At 42.0% G+C, this 13,421-nt stretch overlaps 1 protein-coding gene across 3 annotated transcripts in view; it reads left to right on the forward strand.

Annotated features, from left to right (window-relative positions):
* LOC115106838 (transcription initiation factor TFIID subunit 6-like) overlaps positions 1-7,191 on the forward strand; it is a 62,558-nt gene extending 55,367 nt beyond the window's left edge. For 2 of the 3 annotated variants that reach the window (XM_029629976.2, XM_029629977.2), the window contains 6 exons: positions 42-224; positions 391-465; positions 2,168-2,293; positions 2,594-2,767; positions 2,992-3,183; positions 4,932-7,191. In XM_029629976.2, the coding sequence (XP_029485836.2) occupies positions 42-224; positions 391-465; positions 2,168-2,293; positions 2,594-2,767; positions 2,992-3,183; positions 4,932-5,144 (963 nt within the window). In that variant the 3' untranslated portion in view covers positions 5,145-7,191. Of the gene's footprint in view, positions 1-41; positions 225-390; positions 466-2,167; positions 2,294-2,593; positions 2,768-2,991; positions 3,184-4,331; positions 4,539-4,931 lie in introns of all 3 variants that reach the window. The other variant, XR_010460715.1, reaches the window with a different exon arrangement.
* Positions 7,192-13,421: the final 6,230 nt, after the last annotated feature.

Here is a 13,421-nt window from a genome sequence, read left to right on the forward strand (position 1 = left end):
CATGAATGTGTCCCTCTCTTGGTTCCCTGGTGATGGTCTAGCTGCATGAGTTGATCCCAGCGGTGGTGACGTGTATAGTGAGTAAGCAGCTGTGTTTGCGGCCTGACGTGGACAACCACTGGGCTCTGAGGGACTTTGCTGCCCGTCTGATGGCCCAGAGCTGTAAGACCTTCAGCACCACCACCAACAACATCCAGTCGCGCATCACTAAGACCTTCACCAAGGTATGTGGAGATGCATCTGATTTATCAGGGGGTGTGTGTGTGTGGGGGACTTTTGTAAAAAAAAATAATGAACACCATTTCATTAAACATATAATACTGGGATTGAGACAATAAGTGGTGGTATTATTATTAGCCATGAACATCACCTTCCATCTATTTCTTTCAGAGCTGGTTGGATGACAAGACTCAGTGGACGACACGCTACGGCTGTATCGCTGGACTGTCTGAACTAGGACCTGACGTGAGTTGTGCATTTGTCTCTTGCACACTTGAAGAAATGTTCTCTCCCTATAGTGTTTTCTCTCTCTTTAATTCAAAGTGCCTTATTGGCATGGGAAACATACAAAAGTATGTGGACACCCTTTCAAATGACTGGATTTGTCTATTTCAGCCGAACCCGTTGCTGACAGGTGTATAAAATCGAGCACACAGCCATGCAATCTCCAAAGACAGACATTGGCAGTTGAATGGCATTACTAAAGAGCTCAGTGACTTTCAATGTGGCACCGTCATAGGATGCCACCTTTCCAACAAGTCAGTTCGTCAAAATTGTCCCGGGCCAACTGTAAGTGCTGTTATTGTGAAGTGGAAACATCTAGGAGAAGCAATGGCTCAGTCGCAAAGTGGTAGGCCACACAACCTCACAGAACGGGCCCGCCGAGTGCTGAAGCGTGTAACACGATAAAATCGTCTGTCCTCGGTTGCAACACTCACTTCCGAGTTCCAAACTACCCCTGGAAGCAACGTCAGCACAAGAACTGTTAGTCAGGAGCTTCCTGAAATGGGTTTCCATGGCCAAGCAGCCACACACAAGCCTAAGATCACCTTGCGCAATGCCAAGCGTCGGCTGGAGTGGTGTAAAGCTTGCCGCCATTGGACAGTAAACATTACAAATGTCATATTGTGGCTACATACACTGTTGTAACGATGTGCAAATAGTTCAAGTAAATAAATAAACATGTTCTTCACTGGTTACCCTTTTCTTGTGGCAACAGGTCACAAATCTTGCTGCTGTGGTATTTTTTTATTTAACCTTTATTTAACTAGGCAAGTCAGTTAAGAACAAATTCTTATTTACAATGACGGCCAAGGAACTGCTGTTAACTGTTTTCTTCAGGGGCAGAACAACAGATTTTTACCTTGCTAGATCGAATCCCGAGCTGACAACCTTTCGGTTACTTTCGGAGCTGACAACCTTTCGGTCTGCCTACGGCGGCCTTTCTCAATAGCAAGGCTATGCTCACTGAGTCTGTACATAGTCAAAGCTTTCCTTAAGTTTGGGTCAGTCACAGTGGTCAGGTGTCTTGCCAATGTGTACTCTCTATTTAGAACCAAATAGCATTCCAGTTTGCTCTGTTTTTTGGTCAATTAATTCTCTTTTTGTTTTCTCATGATTTGGTTGGGTCTAATTGTGTTGCTGTCCTGGGGCTCTGTGGGGTCTGTTTGAGTTTGTGAACAGAGCCCCAGGACAAGCTTGCTTAGGGGACTCTTCTCTGGGTTCATCTCTGTAGGTGATGGCTTTGTTATGTAAGGTTTGGGAATCGCTTCCTTTTAGGTGGTTATAGAATTTAACGGCTCTTTTCTGGATTTTGATAATTAGCGGGTATCTGCCTATTTCTGCTCTGCATGCATTATTTGGTGTTTTACATTGTACACAGAGGATATTTTTACAGAATTCTGCATGTAAAGTCGCAATTTTGTGTTTGTCCCATTTTGTGAATTCTGGTTGGTGAGCGGATCCCAGACCTCACAACCATAAAAGGCAATGGGTTCTACAACTGATTCAAATATTTTTATCCAGATCCTAATCAGTTATAGAACCCATTGCCCTTTATGGTTGTAAGGTCTGGGATCCGCTCACCAACCAAGAGTTCACAAAATGGTATGTTGAATTTTATGTTCCCCTCTCTGTTTATCTAACTCCCTCTTCTCACTCTCTCCAGGTGATCAAGACGTTGATCCTGCCCAGGCTCACTGTAGAAGGAGCTCGTATCAAAGCTGTGTCTGATGGACCTGTTGTCTCCAACATTGATAAGATAGGAGCAGACCACGTCCAAAGCCTTCTACTGGTGAGGAGCCAAACTTATTGTTCTGCTAATTATTGTTAACTCAAATTGTAATACTCAATGCCTCTTTATAATAGAACATGTTTGTTTTATTCTCATGTACCTGATTGTTAACACAAATAAGACCATAGACAACACACAGTATTATAGACACCTCTTCATACAGTACATTTAGGCCAGTTTCCCAGACACAGAGGAAACCTAGTTCTGGACATGCTTTTTAATCTGTGTCCAGGAAACTGGCCTTTAAAGTCACATACCCATCTGTGAGAGATACTTGACTAATATCCTCTTCTCTCTCAGAAACACTGTGCCAGCGTCATTGCTAAAGCTCGTCCCCTGCCTGACAACGTGGAGCAGTACCGGGCAAACTACGGTTACCTGGGGCCCATGCTGTGTTCTCATGTGGTCAAGGCCAGGGCCCAGGCAGCACTACAGGCCCAGCAGGTCAACAGAACCACACTCACCATCACACAGGTAGGGCACATGGATGTCAACATCTATTGACCCGGCTTAGTGTTAGGTAAACATGACATTTTGTGTAAAAAAATATGTAAATTCAGTCAGTTCAAGAAGTAAACTTAAATTCCAATTATCTTCATTGAAAAACAAAGTGACTGACAATATCAGCAACTTCATCCTGTTAGTGTAAAGTAACGTAACAAAACCCAATCTGAAGTTCTACTGGTTCTGTGTTGCAGCCTCGGCCCACCCTAACGGTGTCTCAGAGCGGAATAGGAGGGTCAGGGGGGTCCCGTACCCCCAGCATCATCAAGGTACCCAGCTCCCTCACCCTCATGTCCACCCGACCAGGCACCCCAACACAGCCATCGCCCCCGGCAACCAAGTACATCGTCATGGCAACCAGCTCAGGATCATCCTCCACCCAGCAGGTACTGTGGACGGCAGTTTTGTTTTCTTTGAAATAGTAACAAAGACTCTTGTATTTAAGAGCATAAATAGTATTCACTCTGTTCTTCTACATTCACCAGATATAGTACCAGTCAAAAGTTTGGACACCTACTCATTCAAGGCCTTTTATTTTTACTATTTTCTACATTGTAGAATAATAGTGAAGACATCAAACCTAACACATATGGAATCATGTAGTAACCAAAAAAGTGTTAAACAAATCAACATATTTTATATTTGAGATTCTTCAAAGTAGCCACCCTTTGCCAGTTTTGCACACTAATGCCATTCTCTCAACCAGCTTCATGAGGTAGTCACTTGGAATGCATTTCAATTAACAGGTGTGCTTTGTTAAGTTAATTTACTTCCTTCTTATTGAGTTTGAGCCAATCAATTGTGTTATGACAAGGTAGGGGTGGTATACAGAAGATAGCCCTATTTGGTAAAAGACCAAGTCCATATTATGGCAAGAACAACTCAAATAAACAAGTCAATCCGTAAAATTTCAAGAACTTTTAAACTTTCTTCAAGTGCAGTCGCAAATAGTGCAGTCGATATGATGAAACTGGCTCTCATGAGGACCGCCACAGGAAAGGGAGACCCAGAGTTACCTCTGCTGCAGAGGATAAGTTCATTAGAGTTACCAGCATCAGAAATTGCAGCCCAAATAAATGCTTAACAGAGTTCAAGTAACAGACACATCTCAACATCAACTGTTCAGAGGAGACTGAGTGAATCAGGCCATTATGGTCGATTTGCTGCAAAGAAACCACAACTAAAGGACACCAATGATAAGAAGAGACTTGCTTGGGCCAAGAAACACAAGCTATGGACATTAGACCGGTGGAAATCTGTCCTTTGGTCTGATGAGTCCAAATTTGAGGTTTTTGGTTCCAACTGCCGTGTCTTTGTGAGATGCGGAGCAGGGGAACGGTCTTATCTCAGCATGTGTTGTTCCCACCGTGAAGCATGTCAGGAGGAGGTGTGATGGTGCTTTGCTGGTGACACTGTCAGTGATTTATTTAGACTTCAAGGCACACTTAACCAGCATGGCTACCACAACATTCTGCAGCGATATGCCATCCCACCTGGTTTGCGCTTAGTCCCACTATCATTTGTTTTTCAACAGGACAATGACCCAACACACCTACAGGCTGTGTAAGGGCTATTTGACCAAGAATGAGAGTGATGGAGTGCTGCATTAGATGACCTGGCCTCCACATCACTCAACCTCAACCGAATTGAGATGATTTGGACTGCAGAGTGAAGGAAAAGCAGCCAACAAGTGCTCAGCATATGTGGGAAGTCCTTCAAGACTGTTGGAAAAGCATTCCAGGTGACTACCTCATGAAGCTGTCATCAAGGGAAGGGAGAATACAAAGCTGTCATCAAGGGAAGGGTGGCTACTTTGAAGAATCTAAAATCTATTTTGATTTGTTTAACACTTTTTTGGTTACTACATGATTCCATGCTATTTCATAGTTTCATATTTCATAGTAGAAAATCGTTTTTTTTTTTAATAAAAAAATCCTGGGATGAGAAGTTGTGCCCAAAACATTTGACTGGTGCTGTATAAGTTGTGGTCGTAAATAAACATTTAATATACAGTCATTAATATCCCATACATTCACTTTTTAATCAACATTTAAGTTTCTCTAAAAAAAATCATTATCTAGATGCCCTAGTAGTGGTGATGTGAAATGTAATATTCCCCTCTCCTTTACTTTAGGTGATCACTCGGACTTCCTCCTCAGTGACCAGCACGGTCGCCAGCGCTACCTCCACGCTGCAGCCTCTGGTCAAGCTGGAGTCCGGCGGGTCCGGCGGCCTGGGGGGGTCGCGACCCCTCCAGAAGTACATTGTGGTGTCCCTCCCCTCGTCCTCCTCTCTGGAAAGTAAGAGTGGGGTTCTGCCTCCCCCATCTTGCTGGAAGCCAGGATAAAGGTGGATTGCTCAGACTCCCCCGGCGCCAGCACACAGTCCCCGCACTAAGACTCTGGGTGTGTCCCAAATGGCAAACAATTCCCTTTATAGTGCACTACTGTTGACCAGGGCCCATAGGGCTCTGGTCAAAAGTAGTGTGCTATATAAGGAATATGGTGCCATTTGACACTGGCTTGTAATTGGCTGAGTGGGGTGAGACAGCCATCTGATTGGCTGATAACAGAGACTAGGTGCCTGGGAGCGAGGACTTTTGGTGCAGGTGTGGAAACTAGCTTCTGGAGTAGCAAAGGAATTGTCAGAAAACGGGGGATGTGGCAAGTAAAAGTATGTGAACCCTTTGGAAATACCTGGATTTCTGCATAAATTGGTCATAAAATTTTATCTGATCTTCATCTAGGTCACAACAATAGACAAACATGTTCTGCTTAAACTAACACACAAACAATTATGCGTTTTCATGTATTTATTGAACACACCGTGTAAACATTCACAGACCAGCGTGTAAAAAGTAACTCTTGGATTTAATAACTGGTTGAACCTCCTTTGGCAACAATAACCTCAACTAAAGATTTTCTATAGTTGCTGATCAGACCAGCACAACGGTCAGGAGGAATTTTGGACCATTCCTCTTTACAAAACTGTTTCAGTTCAGCAATATTCTTGGGATGTCTGGTGTGAACTGCTCTCTTGAGGTCATGCCACACTATCTAAATCAGGTTAAGGTCAGGACAATGACTGGGCCACTCTTGAAGCCATTCTGTTGTTGATTTACTTCTGTGTTTTGGGTCGTTGTCCTGTTACATCACCCAACTTCTGCAGAGCTTCAGTTGGCGGATAGATAAAGACATTTTGCAGAAGAATGTTAGGCTAAACTTGGGAATCCATTTTTCCGTCGATGATAGCAAGCTGTCCAGGCCCTGAGGCAGCAAAGCAGCTCCAAACCATGATGCTCCCTCCACCATACTTTACAGTTGGGATATGAGGTTTTTATGTTAGTGTGCTTTGCCTTTATTTCTCCATACATAGTGTTGTGTTCCTTCCAAACAACTAAACTGTAGTTTAATCTGTCCACAGAATATTTTGCCAGTAGCGCTGTGGAACATCCAGGTGCACTTTTGCAAACTTCAGATGTGCAGCAATGGGTTTTTCTGTGGTGTCTTCCCCTGAACACTATTCTTGTTTAGTGTTTTACGTTTCGTAGACTCGTCAACAGAGATGTTAGCATGTTCCAGAGATTTCTGTAAGTCTTTAGCTGACACTAGGATTCTTCTTAACCTCATTGAGCATTCTGCGCTGTGCTCTTGCAGTCATCTTTGCAGGACGGCAAATCCTAGGGAGAGTAGCAACAGTGCAGAACTTTTTTCAACAACGTCTTACCATGGACTGATGAACATCGAGTCTTTTAGAGATACTTTTGTAACCCTTTCCAGCTTTATGCAAGTGAACAATTCTTAATCGTAGGTCTTCTGAAATCTCTTTTGTTCGATGTATGGTTCACAACAGGCAGTGCTTATTAATAGCAAACTCAAATTTTGTGATTGTTTTTTATAGGGCAAGGCAGCTCTAACCAACATCTCCAATCTTGTCTCATTGATTGGACTACAGGTTACCTGACTCCAATTAGCTTTTGGAGAAGTCATTAGTCACATACTTTTTCCAACCTACACTGTGAATGTTTAAATTATGTATTCAATATAGACAAGAAAAATACAATAATGTGTGTGTTATTAGTTTAAGCACACTGTATTTGTCAGTTGTGACTTAGATGAAGATCAGATCAAATTTGATGACCAATTTTGCAGAAATCCAGGTAATTCCAAAGGGTTCACATACTTTTTCTTGCCACTGTATGTGAAAATATGATGGGTAGTGAGGAATGGATGGGTGCATGCAGTAAAGTGCACGAATAGCATCTCTTTTTCTTATTGTACATATAGTCACACTCGCCTAAAAGTTGTGTGGGCATTTATAATGGTTCAACCAACATTCTAATTGATTTCATGTTCCTTTTTTACACCCTATAATAAAACTGATGTTGTAATGATTCTATGGCGACTGCTTTGTTTTTTTCCATTTATAAGAGGGCAATGATATGGTTAACAGCTGATGATCGCAGTAGCACAAACACTGGTAGCCTAAAAGCCTAGATTCTTGCATTCATGGGAAATAATTCAGTAGCAGGCTATTTTGCTGACCCTCAAATGGAAGAGTTGGGAAAGGAATGGTGCCAAAAACATTTGCCGTACATAAGTTCTGTTGAACTACTTCAGTTATGATGTCATTCTTGACAAGGAGCCGTTGTCTGAGTTGATGTTGGAAGACGTAACATGTCAGTCCTGCAGCATCACTTCTATTGATGAGTAGCATGCAGAGGTGTGCCTGCCCTAGCTCTGATCCAGGGCGTTAGTGCGGGTTCCTCCACTAATATTATTTAGTCCTAACGCCCGCCCTCATGAAAGAGTACTACTTAATCACTACTACACAAGATTTATACAAACCTACTGGTGATTTAAACTAATTGCACTGTTAACTGAAGATTATGAGTAGTTGATTATTGGGGCTGGGGAAAAAGTCACCAATAAAGACACCAATCAAGCCCCTGAGGACTGGAGTTGCCCAGGCCTGTCTTAAAACCTTCACATACCAAAAAAATTCCTACATGTTCACTATTGAATTACTACGTAATGCCTACACCTTACTGTTTATGCCTACTCAATCTCTATTGAATTTGTGTGGGTAGTGTTGTCACTGCTGAATTGCTCCTAATCCCTTTTCATTTCCTACATAAACCCTGACACATTTACTGTTTGCCTATTCAAAATCACCATTGACAGCTTGTTACACTATGTCAATACTAGACTAGTGCACATTTCTTCAAGTTTCTAACTAGTTACAGTGGGGCAAACAAGTATTTAGTCAGCCAACAATTGTGCAAGTTCTCCCACTTGAAAATTACAGGCCTCTCATCTTTTTATCATAGGTACACTTCAATTATGACAGACAAAATGAGAAAAAAAAATCCAGAAAATCACATTGTAGGATTTTGAATGCATTTATTTGCAAATTATGGTGGAAAATAAGTATTTGGTCACCTACAAACAAGCAAGATTTCTGGCTCTCACAGACCTGTATCTTATTCTTTAATAGGCTCCTCTGTCTTCCACTCGTTACCTGTATTAATGGCACCTGTTTGAACTTGTTATCAGTATAAAAGACACCTGTCCACAACCTCAAACAGTCACACTCCAAACTCCACTATGGCCAAGCCAAGAGCTGTCAAAGGACACCAGAAACAAAATTGTAGACCTGCACCAGGCTGGGAAGACTGAATCTGCAAAAGGTAACCAGCTTGGTTTGAAGAACTCAACTGTGGGAGCAATTATTAGCAAATGGAAGACATACAAGACCACTGATAATCTCCCTCGATCTGGGGCTCCACGCAATATCTCACCCCGTGGAGTCAAAATGATCACAAGAACGGTGAGCAAAAATCCCAGAACCACACAGGGGGACCTAGTGAATGACCTGCAGAGAGCTGGGACCAAAGTAACAAAGCCTACCATCAGTAACACACTACGCCGCCAGGGACTCAAATCCTGCAGTGCCAGACGTGTCCCCCTGCTTAAGCCAGTACATGTCAAGGCCCATCTGAAGTTTGCTAGAGAGCATTTGGATGATCCAGAAGAAGATTGGGAGAATGTCATATGGTCAGATGAAACCAAAATAGAACCTTTTGGTAAAAACTCAACTGGTCGTGTTTGGAGGACAAATAATGCTGAGTTGCATCCAAAGAACACCATACCTACTGTGAAGCATGGGGGTGGAAACATCACGCTTTTGGGCTGTTTTTCTGCAAAGGGACCAGCACGACTGATCCGTGTAAAGGAAAGAATGAATGGGGCCATGTATAGTGAGATTTTTTTGTGAAAAACTCCTTCCATCAGCAAGGGCATTGAAGATGAAACGTGGCTGGGTCTTTCAGCATGACAATGATCCCAAACACACCACCCGGGCAACGAAGGAGTGGCTGCTTAAGAAGCATTTCAAGGTCCTGGAGTGGCCTAGCCAGTCTCCAGATCTCAATCCCATAGAAAATCTTTGGAGGGAGTTGAAAGTCTGTGTTGCCCAGCAACAGCTCCAAAACATCACTGCTCTAGAGGAGATCTACATGGACGAATGGGCCAAAATACCAGAAACAGTGTGTGAAAACCTTGTGAAGACTTACAGAAAACGTTTGATCTCTGTCATTGCCAAAAAAGGGTATATAACAAAGTATTGAGATAAACTTTTGTTATTGACCAAATACTTATTTTCCACCATCATTTGCAAATAAATTCATTAAACATCCTCCAATGTGATTTTCTGATTTTTTTTTCTCATTTTCTGTCATAGTTGAAGTGTACCTATGATGAAAATTACAGGCCTCTCTCATCTTTTTAAGTGGGAGAACTTGCACAATTGGTGGCTGACTAAATACTTTTTTGCCCCACTGTATACACAAAAGTGGGCATTAATATAGAGTTGGTCCCACTTTGCTACTATAACAGCCTCCACTCTTCTGGGAAAGCTTTCCACTAGAATATTGCTGCGGGGACTTGCTTCCATTCAACCACGAGAATTAGTGAGGTCGGGCACTGATGTTGGGCGATTAGACCTGGGTCCCCAAGGTGTTCGATGGGGTTGAGTTCTTCCACACCGATCTTGACAAACCATTTCTGTATGGACCTCGCTTTTTGCATGGGGGCATTGTCATGTTGAAACAGGAAAGGGCCTTCCCCAAACTGTTGCCACAAAGTTGGAAGCACAGAATCGTCTAGATTGGGGTGGCATTTCTTTTCTTCTTGGGGTGGCATTTCTTTTCTTCTTTCCTCCATGTGCTTGCCAGAGGTAGCCTGACTGCCATTAGGTACCGAGATGAGATCCTCAGACCCCTTGTGAGACCATATGCTGGTGCGGTTGGCCCTGGGTTCCTCCTAATGCAAGACAATGCTAGACCTCATGTGGCTGGAGTGTGTCAGCAGTTCCTGCAAGAGGAAGGCATTGATGCTATAGACTGGCCCGCCCGTTCCCCAGACCCGCCCGTTCCCCAGACCTCCAATTGAGCACATCTGGGACATTATGTCTCGCTCTATCCACCAACGCCACGTTGCACCACAGACTGTCCAGGAGTTGGCGGATGCTTTAGTCCAGGTCTGGGAGGAGATCCCTCAGGAGACCATCCGCCACCTCATCAGGAGCATGCCCAGGCGTTGAAGGGAGGTCATACAGGCACGTGGAGGCCACACACACTACTGAGCCTCATTTTGACTTGTTTTAAGGACATTACATCAAAGTTGGATCAACCTGTAGTGTGGTTTTCCACTTTAATTTTGAGTGTGACTCCAAATCCAGACCTCCATGGGTTGATACTTTTGATTTCCATTGATCATTTTTGTGTGATTTTGTTGTCAGCACATTCAACTATGTAAAGAAAAAATTATTTAATGAGAATATTTCATTCATTCAGATCTAGGATGTGTTATTTTAGCGTTCCCTTTATTTTTTTGAGCAGTGTATATTGATATTTGTCAAAATCAATATTTGTGCATAAAAGTGTTTATACCAACAAAAAAAGATCTCACCTTGTCTAGCCTAATTGCCTAATTGTTTTACTTTACTCGCATAAAAATGTTGGATGGAAAGCTGGTTAGAAACCACATTTCCATCCACAATTTTTATGCAAGTAAAGTCATATCATATAAAAGTAAGTTATTACAGCTGTAATGGAAACGTAGTTTCGGTACAATTGTATAAAGGCTGAAAGATCATTTGTTCGTTGGACAATGGTGGGATCTTTTTGTGTAGGTAAATTTAATTCTGCGAGAAATGGTTGTGGAAACACCTTGATGTGCAAATATTGATATATTAACCACCACATAGAAGTAAACTTGGAGTCACGCGATGATTTGTTGTGTGGTACTTCCACACTGACCACGTGCACATGCACACCATTATCCCCTTATGATTGGGGATAGGCTACTCAAGTATTCTGTTTTTGAGTTAATGCATATAAACATCATATCCCGTTTACAATAACCAGATAAAAAATCTTGTATCTTGGTTATGAGAAACCCGGATAAGAGGCCTGGGATATGCTGATCTAATGGCATGTAAACATCTTATCCCATTTAATGTTGTTTTTGCTGATGTTTTTGCAGTCTGTTCAGGCTCAGTTTCACATATCATGGGTGTTGTGTGATGATGTTTTCATCTGATTGTCAAACAAATCACTTCATAAAGTAGACAACCTGTTCGATCCACCATAATTTTGCCCACTATAAATAATTTACTATAATTTACTACTGGCTACTTTCTCACCTGATTTCCAACATTTGGTAGGCCATTTGTTTGTCAACTATAGCTTGATACATGCAGCTTCTCTTCTGTCATAACTTGTTGCACCAGAAGACTAAATACATTGATATAATTAATGCCTGAGTAATCTAACACAGGTACAGTTGTTGGTTTCGTTTAGGAACCGGGGAGAAAATGCAATAACTCCAAAACAGTGAAAAGATTGGTCCTGTGCAAAATGTCCAAATGTCATCAGTTTGACCTGTTTTAAGGAAATGAAAAGCTGAGAAAATGAAGAAACATGATTCTGATAAGATTTCAGTTGGTCTTGGATGCATATTTTATGTGGTTGAAATACTGTCTGCTTACATAACAGTGTCAATGATACTCATTCACATTTTCTCAAGAGATGCTGACAAAAAAAAAATATATATATATATATATATATGTGTGTATAAATATTATATACAGTGCCTTGCGAAAGTATTCGGCCCCCTTGAACTTTGCGACCTTTTGCCACATTTCAGGCTTCAAACATAAAGATATAAAACTGTATTTTTTTGTGAAGAATCAACAACAAGTGGGACACAATCATGAAGTGGAACGACATTTATTGGATATTTCAAACTTTTTTAACAAATCAAAAACTGAAAAATTGGGCGTGCAAAATTATTCAGCCCCCTTAAGTTAATACTTTGTAGCGCCACCTTTTGCTGCGATTACAGCTGTAAGTCGCTTGGGGTATGTCTCTATCAGTTTTGCACATCGAGAGACTGAATTTTTTTCCCATTCCTCCTTGCAAAACAGCTCGAGCTCAGTGAGGTTGGATGGAGAGCATTTGTGAACAGCAGTTTTCAGTTCTTTCCACAGATTCTCGATTGGATTCAGGTCTGGACTTTGACTTGGCCATTCTAACACCTGGATATGTTTATTTTTGAACCATTCCATTGTAGATTTTGCTTTATGTTTTGGATCATTGTCTTGTTGGAAGACAAATCTCCGTCCCAGTCTCAGGTCTTTTGCAGACTCCATCAGGTTTTCTTCCAGAATGGTCCTGTATTTGGCTCCATCCATCTTCCCATCAATTTTAACCATCTTCCCTGTCCCTGCTGAAGAAAAGCAGGCCCAAACCATGATGCTGCCACCACCATGTTTGACAGTGGGGATGGTGTGTTCAGGTTGATGAGCTGTGTTGCTTTTACGCCAAACATAACGTTTTGCATTGTTGCCAAAAAGTTCAATTTTGGTTTCATCTGACCAGAGCACCTTCTTCCACATGTTTGGTGTGTCTCCCAGGTGGCTTGTGGCAAACTTTAAACAACACTTTTTATGGATATCTTTAAGAAATGGCATTCTTCTTGCCACTCTTCCATAAAGGCCAGATTTGTGCAATATACGACTGATTGTTGTCCTATGGACAGAGTCTCCCACCTCAGCTGTAGATCTCTGCAGTTCATCCAGAGTGATCATGGGCCTCTTGGCTGCATCTCTGATCAGTCTTCTCCTTGTATGAGCTGAAAGTTTAGAGGGACGGCCAGGTCTTGGTAGATTTGCAGTGGTCTGATACTCCTTCCATTTCAATATTATCGCTTGCACAGTGCTCTTTGGGATGTTTAAAGCTTGGGAAATCTTTTTGTATCCAAATCCGGCTTTAAACTTCTTCACAACAGTATCTCGGACCTGCCTGGTGTGTACCTTGTTCTTCATGATGCTCTCTGCGCTTTTAACGGACCTCTGAGACTATCACAGTGCAGGTGCATTAATACGGAGACTTGATTACACACAGGTGGATTGTATTTATCATCATTAGTCATTTAGGTCAACATTGGATCATTCAGAGATCCTCACTGAACTTCTGGAGAGAGTTTGCTGCACTGAAAGTAAAGGGGCTGAATAATTTTGCACACCCAATTTTTCAGTTTTTGATTTGTTAAAAAAGTTG

This window comes from Oncorhynchus nerka, linkage group LG23 (genome assembly GCF_034236695.1).
Source record: "Oncorhynchus nerka isolate Pitt River linkage group LG23, Oner_Uvic_2.0, whole genome shotgun sequence".
Taxonomy (NCBI): domain Eukaryota; kingdom Metazoa; phylum Chordata; class Actinopteri; order Salmoniformes; family Salmonidae; genus Oncorhynchus; species Oncorhynchus nerka.